General features: G+C 42.4%; 1 protein-coding gene across 2 annotated transcripts in view; it reads left to right on the top strand.

Annotated features, from left to right (window-relative positions):
- The window catches only part of LOC112465792 (neurogenic locus Notch protein), a 240,167-nt gene that overhangs the window by 107,327 nt on the left and 120,155 nt on the right, over positions 1 to 12,685 (top strand). The window contains exons 1-2 of one of the 2 annotated variants that reach the window (XM_025033519.1): positions 4,026 to 4,525; positions 5,434 to 5,567. In XM_025033519.1, the coding sequence (XP_024889287.1) occupies positions 4,476 to 4,525; positions 5,434 to 5,567 (184 nt within the window). In that variant the 5' untranslated portion in view covers positions 4,026 to 4,475. Of the gene's footprint in view, positions 1 to 4,025; positions 4,526 to 5,433; positions 5,568 to 12,685 lie in introns of those variants that run through there. The other variant, XM_025033518.1, reaches the window with a different exon arrangement.

Genomic DNA, 12,685 nt, shown 5'->3' with positions numbered 1-12,685 from the left:
TAATGCAGTTGCCATAAACCTTTTACGATTATTTCGAGAAATTCCGAAAAAATAATTTTATATTTATACATTAATAAAACATATGCGAGTAACGCGTTTGGAGAGGTATTCACGCGCCAATTAGTTGATAAAGTTGTTTCATAAAATTACAAATATTGCTGCGCGAATTTCACGATCAATATGAACGTATCACTTCACTTATCGCAAATTTATTTAAGTTGCTTCGTGACCGCGCCGTCAACGGCGGACTTTTATTTTGATTATATGCCACGTGAGATGTTTATACTTGTCGATTAGACTTTATCGTGGCGATACGTTCGGCTTCCATCGATTACCTTCTCCATTAAGCCTGCACGATCGTGAGCCGGCGAGTTCCTCGCGCCGACATAAACGCGCTGCGCATCGCGTCGGGGCTAGGCCCGATCCTAGACGCTGAAGTCTTAATTGGCGCGGGGATCTCAACGCTTATCGAATGACTAATTAATTAGGGTGGCCGGACAATAATTAATTGCGGAAGAAAAATCCGGCGTGATTCAACAGCACTTCCTACCTCGGCTCGTCGTGTGGTAATTATGCGGAATCCTTTATAACGGTGGAAGTTTTTAGTGTATGATAGAATGGAGCAGTTAACTTTCGACATTTTTATCAGGAATGAATGATGCTATCGCCAATCAGAGTCGAGAGATTCTCGGAGAAGAAATCTTCGGATCCACCTTTCGAATTATTATGATGAAATAAAGCGTGTTCCCGGGCAAACAACTCCAGCGACCCGCATTATTCGTTCTTGCGATCTCGTTTTCCGTGATGTGAGTGTGGAACGAACCGAATATCCTCGCTGGATCTGAGTGCGCCGCCGGCGCGGCGTCGCGTCGCGCGGGAGAGATAATCTACGTGCGATCGACGAGCCTCTCGAAAATCGAATGTATCGGAAATCATTTGCGGTCGGTCACGCGGAATAATGGATTAGGCGAGGGAGAACCGTTGCTACAAAACGTGTACAAGTGGGATCCGGGCCCGCAGGATATCGGGGAGAGAGAGAAAGAGAGACGGTCGTTGTCATCGGTTTGTCGAGTATTCCGCGGGGAACGAAAAGATGCGGATCGTCCCCTCGCTCTTTCGAAAGCACGCCTCGCGGCTTTCCATCGTTCTGCCCGCAGATCTTTCCAATCGGAGTGTTCCGTATGCCGGCAAACAAGAAAATTAAACTTTAAAGTCGATCGCCTTCGATGACAACAACGGTTGTTTGAACGGCATCATGCATAGGCAAATAATCATCTTGTATACGATTATACAGCGAACATTTAAATATATTATATAGTATATAATATAGAATATAATATAAAATGTAGAGTCAAATCGAATTTGAATATATATATATATAATGTATTGTATAATAAAATTATATATAAAATATTAATTCTCTAAAATATAAAAATGTCTTATTATTCGCGTGTATCGTATAAACAACGCGGATACTTACGTATTTAAAGAGATCTTGTTTTCTTGTTTTAAAAATTTGTTAGCAAAAATTAAGTTTTTTCGTAAATCTAGTCATCGAGGACGAGTTTTTATTTCGAACTTTCATGTTACGCATTGATGTCACTTTGAAATTTTCGGAGGGTGCAGGTGCACTCCGTAAACGCATTTCTGTGTCAAACCTAAGTCACTGTTTTTGCTCTCGACGTGACTCGGTCCTCCTCAAATATGCACTGGACCCGGGACACGCCCGTCATTTTGCGGATTTACGTGTTGCCGCCGTGTAAACGGAGCGATGGACCGTGTTTCAGGCACGAAAATAACGATTAACGCACCCGTTGACTCGGGTAAAGTGGTCCGATCGTGGATAAAAGAGTTGGTCCTGTTCAACAAATTTACACACTTGAAAAATTCAATATTTTAAATCTACGCATTCTTGTCTTGTACCTAAAAAAGCGTAATGAACATTTGTATGCGCGAGAATTCGATTTTACATTTTTACTTAATTTTGCGTTTTCATAATTCGTCTATTAATAAATCCTGTCTAATTGATCTATATACGACTACAAATATGAATTGAACGAGAAATAAAGTTGATCAATAAAGTTACTAGGTACGCAACGCTATAAAAACCAGCGTCTAATCATTTAATTTGTCTACAGTTATATTTAAAAGTTTAATTCTTTATTAAATCACTTCGATATTAAATCTTTTATGCTTTTTACTGACTTTCGTGGATAAAAAAAAGACACATTGAAGAATAGTCTTAGTTTATATTACCGGAGTCGGCGTAGTTGATCGACAACATAGGTACATTTGAAGAATGCGATATTTCAAATTTGCACATTCTCATGGTTAAAAAAGTGTAGTAAACACTTGAGAGAATTCGATTTGACATTCTTGCTTAATTTTATAATATTTTTATAATTTTTCCATTAAAAAATCTTGTCTAATTGATCTACTAATATGAATTGAACAATAAAAGTTGATCCACACAGATATACGCAAGCTATAAAACCAGTACCTAATTATTTAATTTGTCTACATTTATTTGAAAGTTCAATTTTTTATTATAAATCCCGTCGATATTAAATATCTTATGCTTTTTACTGACTTTCGCGGATAAAAAAAAGACGCGTTAAATTACATTAACCGAAGTCGGTGGTGGTTGATCGACTTCTCAGGTGGCAGGATAAGGAAGGGAGAGAGAGAGAGAAAGAGAAAGACATTCTTGCGCAAAAGACACTGCCCCAGAGCAGCGAGACGATAGCGTCGCGAAACCGGCGAGCCGAGGGCGAAGGGAGCCGACGGCTGGCGGTAAGTAAGCGCGAGTAGGAAAGAAGAGGAGAGAAGAGAGAGGAGAGCGCAGATCGGACGCGAAACGGCGGCGAAGAGAAAGAGAAAGCGCGTGCGACCACCGACCGACCGCGGACCGAGCGACGCGACGGGGCGAAGCGGCGAAGGGACGAAGGGGTGGGGCGGCGACCGCGAACGCGCGGAGGGGTCGGTCGTGCGAAATGCGACGCTGCTGCCATCTGAGCGGTGCGCCGCGAAAGGTAAGATTAGTCAGTCGCCAGCCGTTCGAGGACGACGCACGTTTCGCGCGCGCGTCCCCCCGTTTTGATTTCGCGAGTTGGGGCGCGAGATACAGGTTTATTCGCGGTAAATCGAGTGAAGTGATCGTCGATGCGAATTGACAGTTACGTGAGAAATTGATCCCGGACACTGTGCGGGCGCGCGCGCGCGTTCTTGCCTCTCCGTTCTTCCGACCGTTGAACCCGGCGAGCAACAAGTGTGTGAAACTTCTTCGAGACGGAAGAATTCGGAGCGACGAGAGGCGAGAATTTGACCCGAGTTTTCACGGATTTAAGCTGGATACGCGAACTTTCCGGTGCTACGCGAAGGCTACGTGAAGGTTTCGCGGTTTGACTCCGTCAACGGCGTGATCGACTCCGGCAATGCTCCGACTTTCTTGTTACACACAGTGTGAGATATAAATTGTAAAGCGGATCGGCATCTCTTCATCTCTAACGTCAGTGTTTGGCGGAAGCTGGAAAACGCCAAACGGAGGCTGGAGCGATCGTGAGAGGAACGTGGGTCGCGTGGTGATCGCGTGCTGACAGGTGGCGACTCGCGACGCGCGCTGCGAAGAGCCGAAAGCCAAAAGGGCGGGATACCTACGCGTACGGGGAAGCGGGGGAGAAGCCGCCTGTGTCTCTCGCCGGGTGCCCTAGTGCTGTCAAAGCGGAATACGGAGAGCGAAGGGATTTTTTTTTTTTGAGCTCCGGGCGAAGAAGATGCGTGCCGGATGCGACGCGAGGTAGCGCGGGAACGATGAAAAGGAGAACGCCGGACGGCTCGCTGGCGTCGTGCCGCGAACGAAGGGAAAGCCGCGCTCCGAGAACGCCGCGGTGAATACGCCCGGGAATTTTTGTCACCCCGGGACGCGCCGCACCGCGCGAGTCGGCGCGCGATTCCGTTGGATTCAAATATAAAGAGAATACCGATTCGCCGATTCGAGGAAGTGATATACGGAAGATATACGCGTTATTAATTTATTCGAATTGTCGCGCACAGCGAATTCTTGTGATATCGTCGACATCGGGCCACCGCCCAGTTGGATTATTTCGTTTATTACTACAGCGGTGTGTCGTCGAGTATACCGTGGGATTGTTTCTTCTTCGTTGGTCTTGTTTACGTTGTGATCACCGAGTTGGATTACGCTCGCGCGTGTGGCCCCCGCGGGCAGTGCGATAGTGAACCGTGAAAGGTTATATCGTAATTATCAAAGTGAAGGATATAGTGCCAAGGTGTTGTATGTACGGATGTGATACGTCTTTTTTTTTGTGAAACCGAAGAACAGGAGGGTGCAGGGTACACCGAGCGTGATCTTTGCTCTTCGAGAATGGAGTGAACATTCGCGGCCCAGGCTCCTCGTCGAAATATGAGGATTACGTTTTATCGTTGCGACCGTTCGTGGGCATCGATTGCGAGCAAAAATGAATCTCACCCGCGTGTTTCTGCTCCTGCTGCTCGTCGCGAGTTCGAGGTACGTTCGCGCTATGAAATCTCGCGCTAATCGCCGTCGCAAAATGAAATAAAATTGGATCCACCGTTATGGATGTATCATTGACGAACGTGGGATCGGTGTAGGAGTATCGTAATTCTAAAGCGAGCTTTTAGAGACGAAAAATGAGACGTGAACGAATTGCATTCATAGCTAGGAGAAATGATGTAGAGATGAATATTCGCTATCCGAAAAATGTTAATTATGAAATTATAACTTAATTAAATTGAATTAAGTACCACGTGAAATATATTGCAAAAACACATGTATATCTTGATCATTATTTTAAGATATGTTTTATAATCGTTATTACAAGTGTCATGTTGGAACGACGATTATTCTAACTTGTGGAAACATTTTCTTAGAAGCGAATAGTGACTTTTACAACAAAAGTGATTATCACGTGATTCAACATATGTGTAATATATGTGTATGAACTTTCTTACACAAAAGTGAAATTCTTTCGACATTTGACCTTTGACGATTTTTACCAACTCATTTACCAAAGATATTTATGTGCCATTCAATAGATTCCCGTAATTGTTGCAATCGCGCTTGTACTATCTCCTTCGAACGGTATTGCAATTACTGACCGCATCGGATTACGGTATGATTATCGGTGTTACGTTCTTGTCGCGGCCGCGGCATCGACATCGACGTGATATCGACGGAATTGTTTCGCGTTTTCAATTGTTGGATCGTTTTACCTGACATTTCTCGCGGAGACTCGATACCCGCGCATCCAATTTGTATCGTTAAGATTGATAAGAGAGATCGATTACTTGTCAAAAAGAAATTATTCGCTTCAACAACTCGAATTAATGCCTCGTGCCTCGTTAAAACTCCCCTTTCTGCGCGTTCTCTTAAAATGTGTGCTTTCGCTTTTGCAGATGCATGTGCTCGAGCGGGTACACCGGGCAAAACTGCGAGAGCGACTACATCCCCTGCGATCCGTCACCGTGTGAAAACGGAGGCTCGTGCCATCAGCTCGGCGAACATGACTACGAGTGCATCTGCCCCGAAGGTGAGTACCGGCGCAAACTTTTTTACCCCCTATCGCGCCGTGGCATCTCGCACCGCGCTACGTATAACTAACCTCCCCAATCCCGCGAAAGATGAAACTTTTTCGTATATCAACACGTACGATCTCCTCTCGCGTATCTCGTTCTTTTTCTCCTTTTTTTTCCAACCTCGCTCTCCTCCGCGTCAGAATTACCTCGTACAAGGTAACAGGAATGACAGTGGAATCTACGCGCCTCGGAGATTTCCACCGTCTCTTCAGAATATCGCGATCCTATGATCAGTTACAGTTACGTGGAAGTATACATGGTAACTCCTCGGATTTATCTTCTCCCCTCCTCTTCCGTCGCTCGCTTCCGGACGCACGTAATGAATAACTTTCGTTCTCTCCTCTGTTATCGAGTCACTCCAAATCCCGCGGTGTCCGCGAAAACCGTTTCCGAAGACTTTTCTCACGGCCAACCGGGCCAAGGTTTGTTCTCGCGAGCGCGAAGGTTCGTCGCCGTGCGACATTTTCGGGAACAAAAGTCTTTGCCGGTCTAATTGCGATGTGTTCCGATAATTTGTCGCGAGATTTGGAAAGGGTCTTTTCGGGAATGTTCTCGCGCGTTCCACTCTGTTTACCGCGAGCATGAGAGGATCCTTCGCGCCTGTCGCGCGTAGCGCAATCTTATCCCCAGGAAAGCGCCGCGCCGAGGAGGCGGAGGAGAGACCGGGAAGAGGAGGACAAAAGGGAGCTGCTCCCGCAGGGCAATGATTACTCGGTGCAACAGGTACAAACTTGGGCCCGGGGCCGGGGGTGGCCGATACGGCTATTTACGTGCGTGTGTACACGGTGGATGGTTAATGTAAAGCCTAGGGTCAGCCTAGCGTGGCCTCCTCGCTCCCTGGGTTACAATGCGTGGTCCTCTTTTTCCCAGGCGGACCACAACCATGGCGACCCCACCTTCTACGGTGGCGCGTCCGCTTCTTCGTTCCCCGTCGCCCTCTCCTTCTTCGCCCACCTTGCCGGCGCGGCGCGTCTTTTCCCGTTAAAGAAACGCGGAGCCCTATACCTTTTCGCAGGTGGCTCTTCATTATTGACTGTTACGTGCTTTCTGGTACTGTTTGATGCTACGCGTGCAACATTGTAAAATGTAATGTGTAATCTTATTTTTTCAATCGTTAGCAGTTTGAATTTTTCATTCAAATTGTATACTGATATTTTTCTTTGCGTATATCACTATTTTAATCGCATATATCTGTATTTTGCCTTTCCTAATACGCGATTTTGATTTGTTCACGCGAGTCGACGTTTTTGATTCTGCATAAAAATAACTTATTTACAATTGAAAATTAGAGCAACGAGAATCACGTCATTTAAGGACATTGCCATTATACGTATTAAAATCTCACTATATTTGCTCACTATATTTTAATCGAATCTCGTTTTATCGCGTACTCATAAGTTCTTAGATATTTTTGACGAATAAAATACGAAGAGTAGTAACAAATTAGATGTTGCAGATATATTTTACATAACTTTATTTACGTGCATTGTTGCGTATATTGAAGTATATTTTGCGATATTATATTAGGGTAAAAAGAGAGAGAGGAGAGAGAGAGAGTATGTTCCCATGTTTTCCACTTGTTTCGGTAGGCGTCTGTTTAAGAAGCCTTTATCCAAGGCCACAACCGGAAGAAACCGGCACATAACTACACGCACTGAGGCTTTTATTTCGATCATCCTCTTCCCGGTCTTCTTCTCGGTCGTTTCACCTCGAACGAGACTGAAGACCGGGGCCGGCCGTCATTATCGTCTTCTTCACTCAGGGCGACGCCTTCCGCACGCTCCTGTAAAACGCATTGCTCCGCGTTCTTCCTCATCCTGCTCCGTGACACTCCAATAAGTCGCGAGGATCGAAACTCGAAGAAGGCGTGCCCCGGGCAAGTGTCGGCGATCATTAACGCGGGAAAACTTGCGGTGCTCGGGGATCATACGGATCATCCCTGGTCGTCGTCAGGATGAGACCATAACTATTCTGGATTTTCTCGCCTGCTGCGAGAAATCGCTAAGCTTCCTCACTTGAAGAATCTCTTTTCAGTTTCGTTCCGGTATATTACCGTCGAAAGATTTTACTTTCTTCATTTTCTTCGCATCCCCTCCAACATGTCGATTCTTGTCCTAACTATCAATCAGTCACACACGGCATATCTAGTAGATATTCTTCGATAATCGCAGTATTAATATTAATATTATTGATATGGGTGGCTAGGGCTTCTAATATTTGCATTGCTGTTATATTTCCAGTTATATAAAAAATATAAGATTTATAATCAATTATTTTTTATTTCTCAGGCATGCAGTGTATTATTTAGATATTAGAAAAATGTATTGCTTGATATATTATGCAATTTCATCGATTCTCTTTCCAGGATGAGGAATACTTATTCAGATTGGTTCTTTAAATTGTATCTTTCAATAAATTTTTCCTAAACATTGTGTAGGTGCACTTATTCTCGTGACTTTTACTTTTACGCGAAATAGTATTGCTAGGATAAATGCTCCAGCGCGTTCGAAATGATTTGCTCGCATCGTTAGTTGTAATGGTTCAATTTGCAGCAGCATGCTTACGCGCGCTTTCTGTCATATTACTCATATTTTCTCTCTGGTTTGGCGGTCTCTTTCTCTCTCCATTCATTGTCGATTTCTTCGCAGCTAACGCATCGGCTCTCGGCTCGCTCTAGTTATGCGTTTTTGCTCGCTTTTAGTGCGAAAAAGAGCTCTTCACAGGGTTGAGGGTTCGTATAACTATTCTCGGCAGGATTCTCGGTACAAGTTCGAGTCGATTTGGTTGCTTAGGTAGTCATAATGGTTCAATTTGCAGCAACCCGCTCTCCTAACTCTTATCCTCGCCTGGCTTTTCTTCGTGCTGAGCACGAGCCATCTATGCCGCCCTCTTCTCTTGTTCCTTTTCGCTCTAACTTGGTTATTCTACTCCAGCCCTTTCTATCTAATTACGCGACCAGCGTCTCCTTCCTAAGGACGGTCCTGCCTAGCAAAGGATTTCCCTAGTCGAGCGATTCGATCACGCCTCTTCCATTCCATTCCGCTAATTAGAAACTGCTCTATCGAGCGCCGGTTAAACGATTAACCGCGCGCCCGTAGATTAATCAGTCGAAAGAGGAGGGAAAGACGATCCGAGTGAAGAAAGGGAGATAGGAGAGTGGGCGAGGAATAGAAAAGGAGAGAGATGACATGACTCTCTCGATCTGCTTGCAACACTGCAACGCTCGCTTTTCTACAGCCGGACCGAACTATCTCGCCGGTCTGCCGTTTTCCTCTGTTCTTTCTCGTTCTGATTCGATCATTGCACACATAATGCACACACATACACGTAACCACATACGATGATACGGAGCGAACGAGTCAAAATGGGAGAAAGAGAGCGAAGAAGTCTTGTCGATTGATCGACCGCGACGATTGTACTGGCTCGGTGAAGTTCTTGCGGAAGAATTAAATCGTCGGTTTTATCCTCGCCGCGACGACCGGCAAGAAACTCGAATTTATTGTTGAAGTTGTACTTTGTCGGCACCGCTAGAGAATTGAATAGTCTCGTGAGAGACGATGCGTGCTTCCGTCAATGCTCTCACACCGATTAATTTGTTGATCCATTTCTTGTCGTCTGCCGTAGGGACTGTTTCCGAATATTATTTTCTACATTTTACATTCACTGTGCGATGTTTTTAGTTTATTATCCGTTTTATTAGTAATGACTTGCAAATTATTAATATGGTATTAACACTAGTTTTTCTGTTGAGAAACGATCATTTGTGGCGAGATGTCTAATGCAAAATCTAATTATTTTATTATAGCAGATTAATTTTCCGTGAAAGAAATCAGAAATTTGATATCGTTAAAATAATTATGTATTAGGTATAACAAGCACAAACCCTTAAATTGTTAAAATTCTATTTTTATCAATTTACTACGATATAATATCTTTTGTCATAATTGTAAAATAATTCTATGAGGATAAAAAAATATCTAATAAACTTGGGTTGATGATTTTGATATCAAAAGTCTACTCAAGTTCAGATCCTTAAAAAATATATCTTATATACATACGAGCTTTTCTAATCAATCAAAAGAGAGTATTTCATTTTTATCAACTGGCTACCATCTCGTTTCTCGTAGTAATTGTAACAGAGCTATTATTAATACAGGCTGCGTTAATTGAAATCAAGCAAGTTTTCCCTGCGTCCGATTGAATCGCTCCAATCCATTTTACCTTGATCGATGTCGAAGATTGAGAATCGATCGGGTATATTTACACTTTTGTCTTGCTTCACGTAATTTTTGTAACTTAATAGTTCGCGCATTTATAAACATATCAACATAGAAAATGCGATAAATCAGGATTATAATCATCATGTATCTACTGCATGTTTGCATGGTTTTCGCAAATATCTTCATACATGGTATTTATATAGAATTTTCTTGTATTGGTTGCGACATATACGCATATGTGTGTGTGAAAAAATGTATTCTACGGCAAAAAATCATTTATTTTATTTTTTGCAAAAAAAGTAAAGTTGTCATTGGTCATTGCTTATCGTCTACATAGACTATACGTAAGATAGTTTACATAGTCTGCATGTAAACGTAGAATATTGTATGCGTGGATGGACAACACATTGGAATGCATTGAGGAAGAGCGAGGTGGATAGTTATATCCGTTCTCGGGCTGATTTATGCTATTGCGCGGGCATAAAGTGCGTAGCACGACGATCGGAGGATCGACGAAGAGCCGGAGAAGATAGAATTTGCGAAATAAAATGTGCATTTGTTTCGCAATTTCTGTTTTCTCCTTTCTATGGCGAATTGTTACGTATGGATTTGTACGGATAAAAAATATGTCGAAGAGAAAATAGAAAGAAAAATAGAAGAAGAATCAAGATCAAGGGAAGATATTTGTTTCGATTTTATTTTATAATTATATGTGCATTTAAAGATCCCAAGATCTCTTTAAACATATTTTAATATGATCATTTGTTATACATGTTTATACATGTAAATATTGTAGATAATATATTTTACAAGTACATCACTTTTGGAATAAATTTTTTAAGGTCAATTTTACAAATAGAAAATATTTAATAAATTTTATTATCAGAAATGTTGAAATTCTAAGTAACTTTCTTGTTTCGTGGAAAAATTGTAATAAATCGCATTATACTGATTCTTTTATTTTAATCACATCTTAATTATTTTACTTTTTGATCTTTAAAATAGTATTAATATTTGCAATTAAAAGTGTCGGAATGCATATGATGTTTGCCAATCGAATTCTCCGTAACGTTCGCCAATAATTTCTAACATTTTCTTGCCCATTTAACCGGAACGTAGGGTATGCATTGTGTACACGTACATACATCACAATCTCTCTTTCTTATATACTCGCCGAATACGAAAGCGGTACTTCGCCTAACCTACGGTACCCGGAAACGAGCGAATAATTGACCGGAGTTTTCCGTCACGCGTCGCGATCGATCTGCTGATAATTATTACATCGATGCGCGATAACTCGCGCCTCGTTCCCACGTGTCGTCTTGCATCTTACCATTCGCGCAACGGTACACGAATTTTAACGCCGAGGTATGCGTACCTCTCTCGCCACCCACACCTAGTGTAGCATCGCTATCGTTCGTAGAAACATTTAGAAGCGATTGAATCCACACAGCCGCGCGACTCGTGACGCGGAAAGAAGAAGAGAGAAAGAGAAGGAATATTATTGACTTCTCGGTTACATCGTTCTCTATTAGTCGAGTGGAACTCAACACTTAATTAAATCTCTTTAATTCTCCTCGTAGACTAGGCTATTCAGAGCGACCGCGTTTCTCTCGACACGTCTTGCCGCTTTGTGAGTGTTATTAATACCTTCTTCGTTGTGTCTTCTTGAATATATTCCTCCGCGTTCTCTTCTAAAATCCGCCACAAAAACCGTTCTCTCTCTGCGCGATGTTGCATAATTAATAACCGCGAACAATCGAGTAATAACAAAGCGGGCGCGTACCACGACATCTAACAAGTGTCCTCACGATGTATGTCTCGTATGCCTTCGTTCTCTCGCGCATTGTCCGGTCTGGATCTATTTCATTGTGCAGTCCAACGTGTCGTCACTACATTCTCTAGCTTGTTCTTCCGGATCTTCAACTTGACTCTGTAAGTGACTCAGATACGTAGGAGTTCGCGCGCAAATAGCTGGTAAGGTGGCGCAAAGTGGCAGCAAGTGATATCGTTGTTGGCTTTTTCCATCATAGACGAACAGTAGAGAATCGCTTTGCAAAATCTTTTCTATTACTTTTTATTCCTTTTCCATTTCTTTTTTATTTCTTTTTTTATTTCTTTTTACGACAAAGATTATCGCTCTAATTAATTACATAATTTTATATAAAAAGTTTTATTCGGCGAGAAAAGCGAGAAATGTAGCAAATTATTTCCTCAGCTTACTTTCTGTTATTATATGGATTAAAAGAAGGTTATCATAAATCTTGACAACTTATATTAACTATCTTGGTCCCGATATTTGCATTATTTGATGAAATTAATTGAAAGTTAAATAAGTATATTAACCCATCAAATTTTAAAATTATTTTTTGTGTGAATTTGCTCGAAACTCATAAATATTTAAATTATATTGAATTGCAACGTTTTTTAATAAATTAATATATTTGGTTGTATATAGGATGCTTGGATAGGTCAAATAATTACTTGTTTTTACGCATTTTTTCAACTTGAATTCCGATTTGGTTATCTTAAAAATTATTAGCGCTGCCTCTCGCTCGTTTCAACCTCCGCTGATGTCGAAACAAATCAGTCGTCCAAACATGAAAAAAGAGACAGAAGCTTCCGAGAGACGTGGAGACACCGATCTCGGACTGGATGTGCTCGGCTCACAATTCCTCGCGACAGTGACAGATACCGGTCGTTGTTGTCCATGGCTGCTTGTAGCTACAGGGATATAAGTATACCGCTAGCGTTTCATTCTCATAAGCTCTGGGAAGGGTTGGAAGGGGATACGATAAATGAGTCCGAGCCACTCTAGACGAGACGTGACCCGAGCTGGAGCTCTTGTCTCT

The sequence above is a fragment of the Temnothorax curvispinosus genome, unplaced genomic scaffold (genome assembly GCF_003070985.1).
Source record: "Temnothorax curvispinosus isolate PA1 unplaced genomic scaffold, ASM307098v1 QBEX01015524.1, whole genome shotgun sequence".
NCBI lineage: Eukaryota > Metazoa > Arthropoda > Insecta > Hymenoptera > Formicidae > Temnothorax > Temnothorax curvispinosus.
Note: the sequence above shows the minus strand (reverse complement) of the source record. Positions and strands in the feature narration are given on the sequence as shown.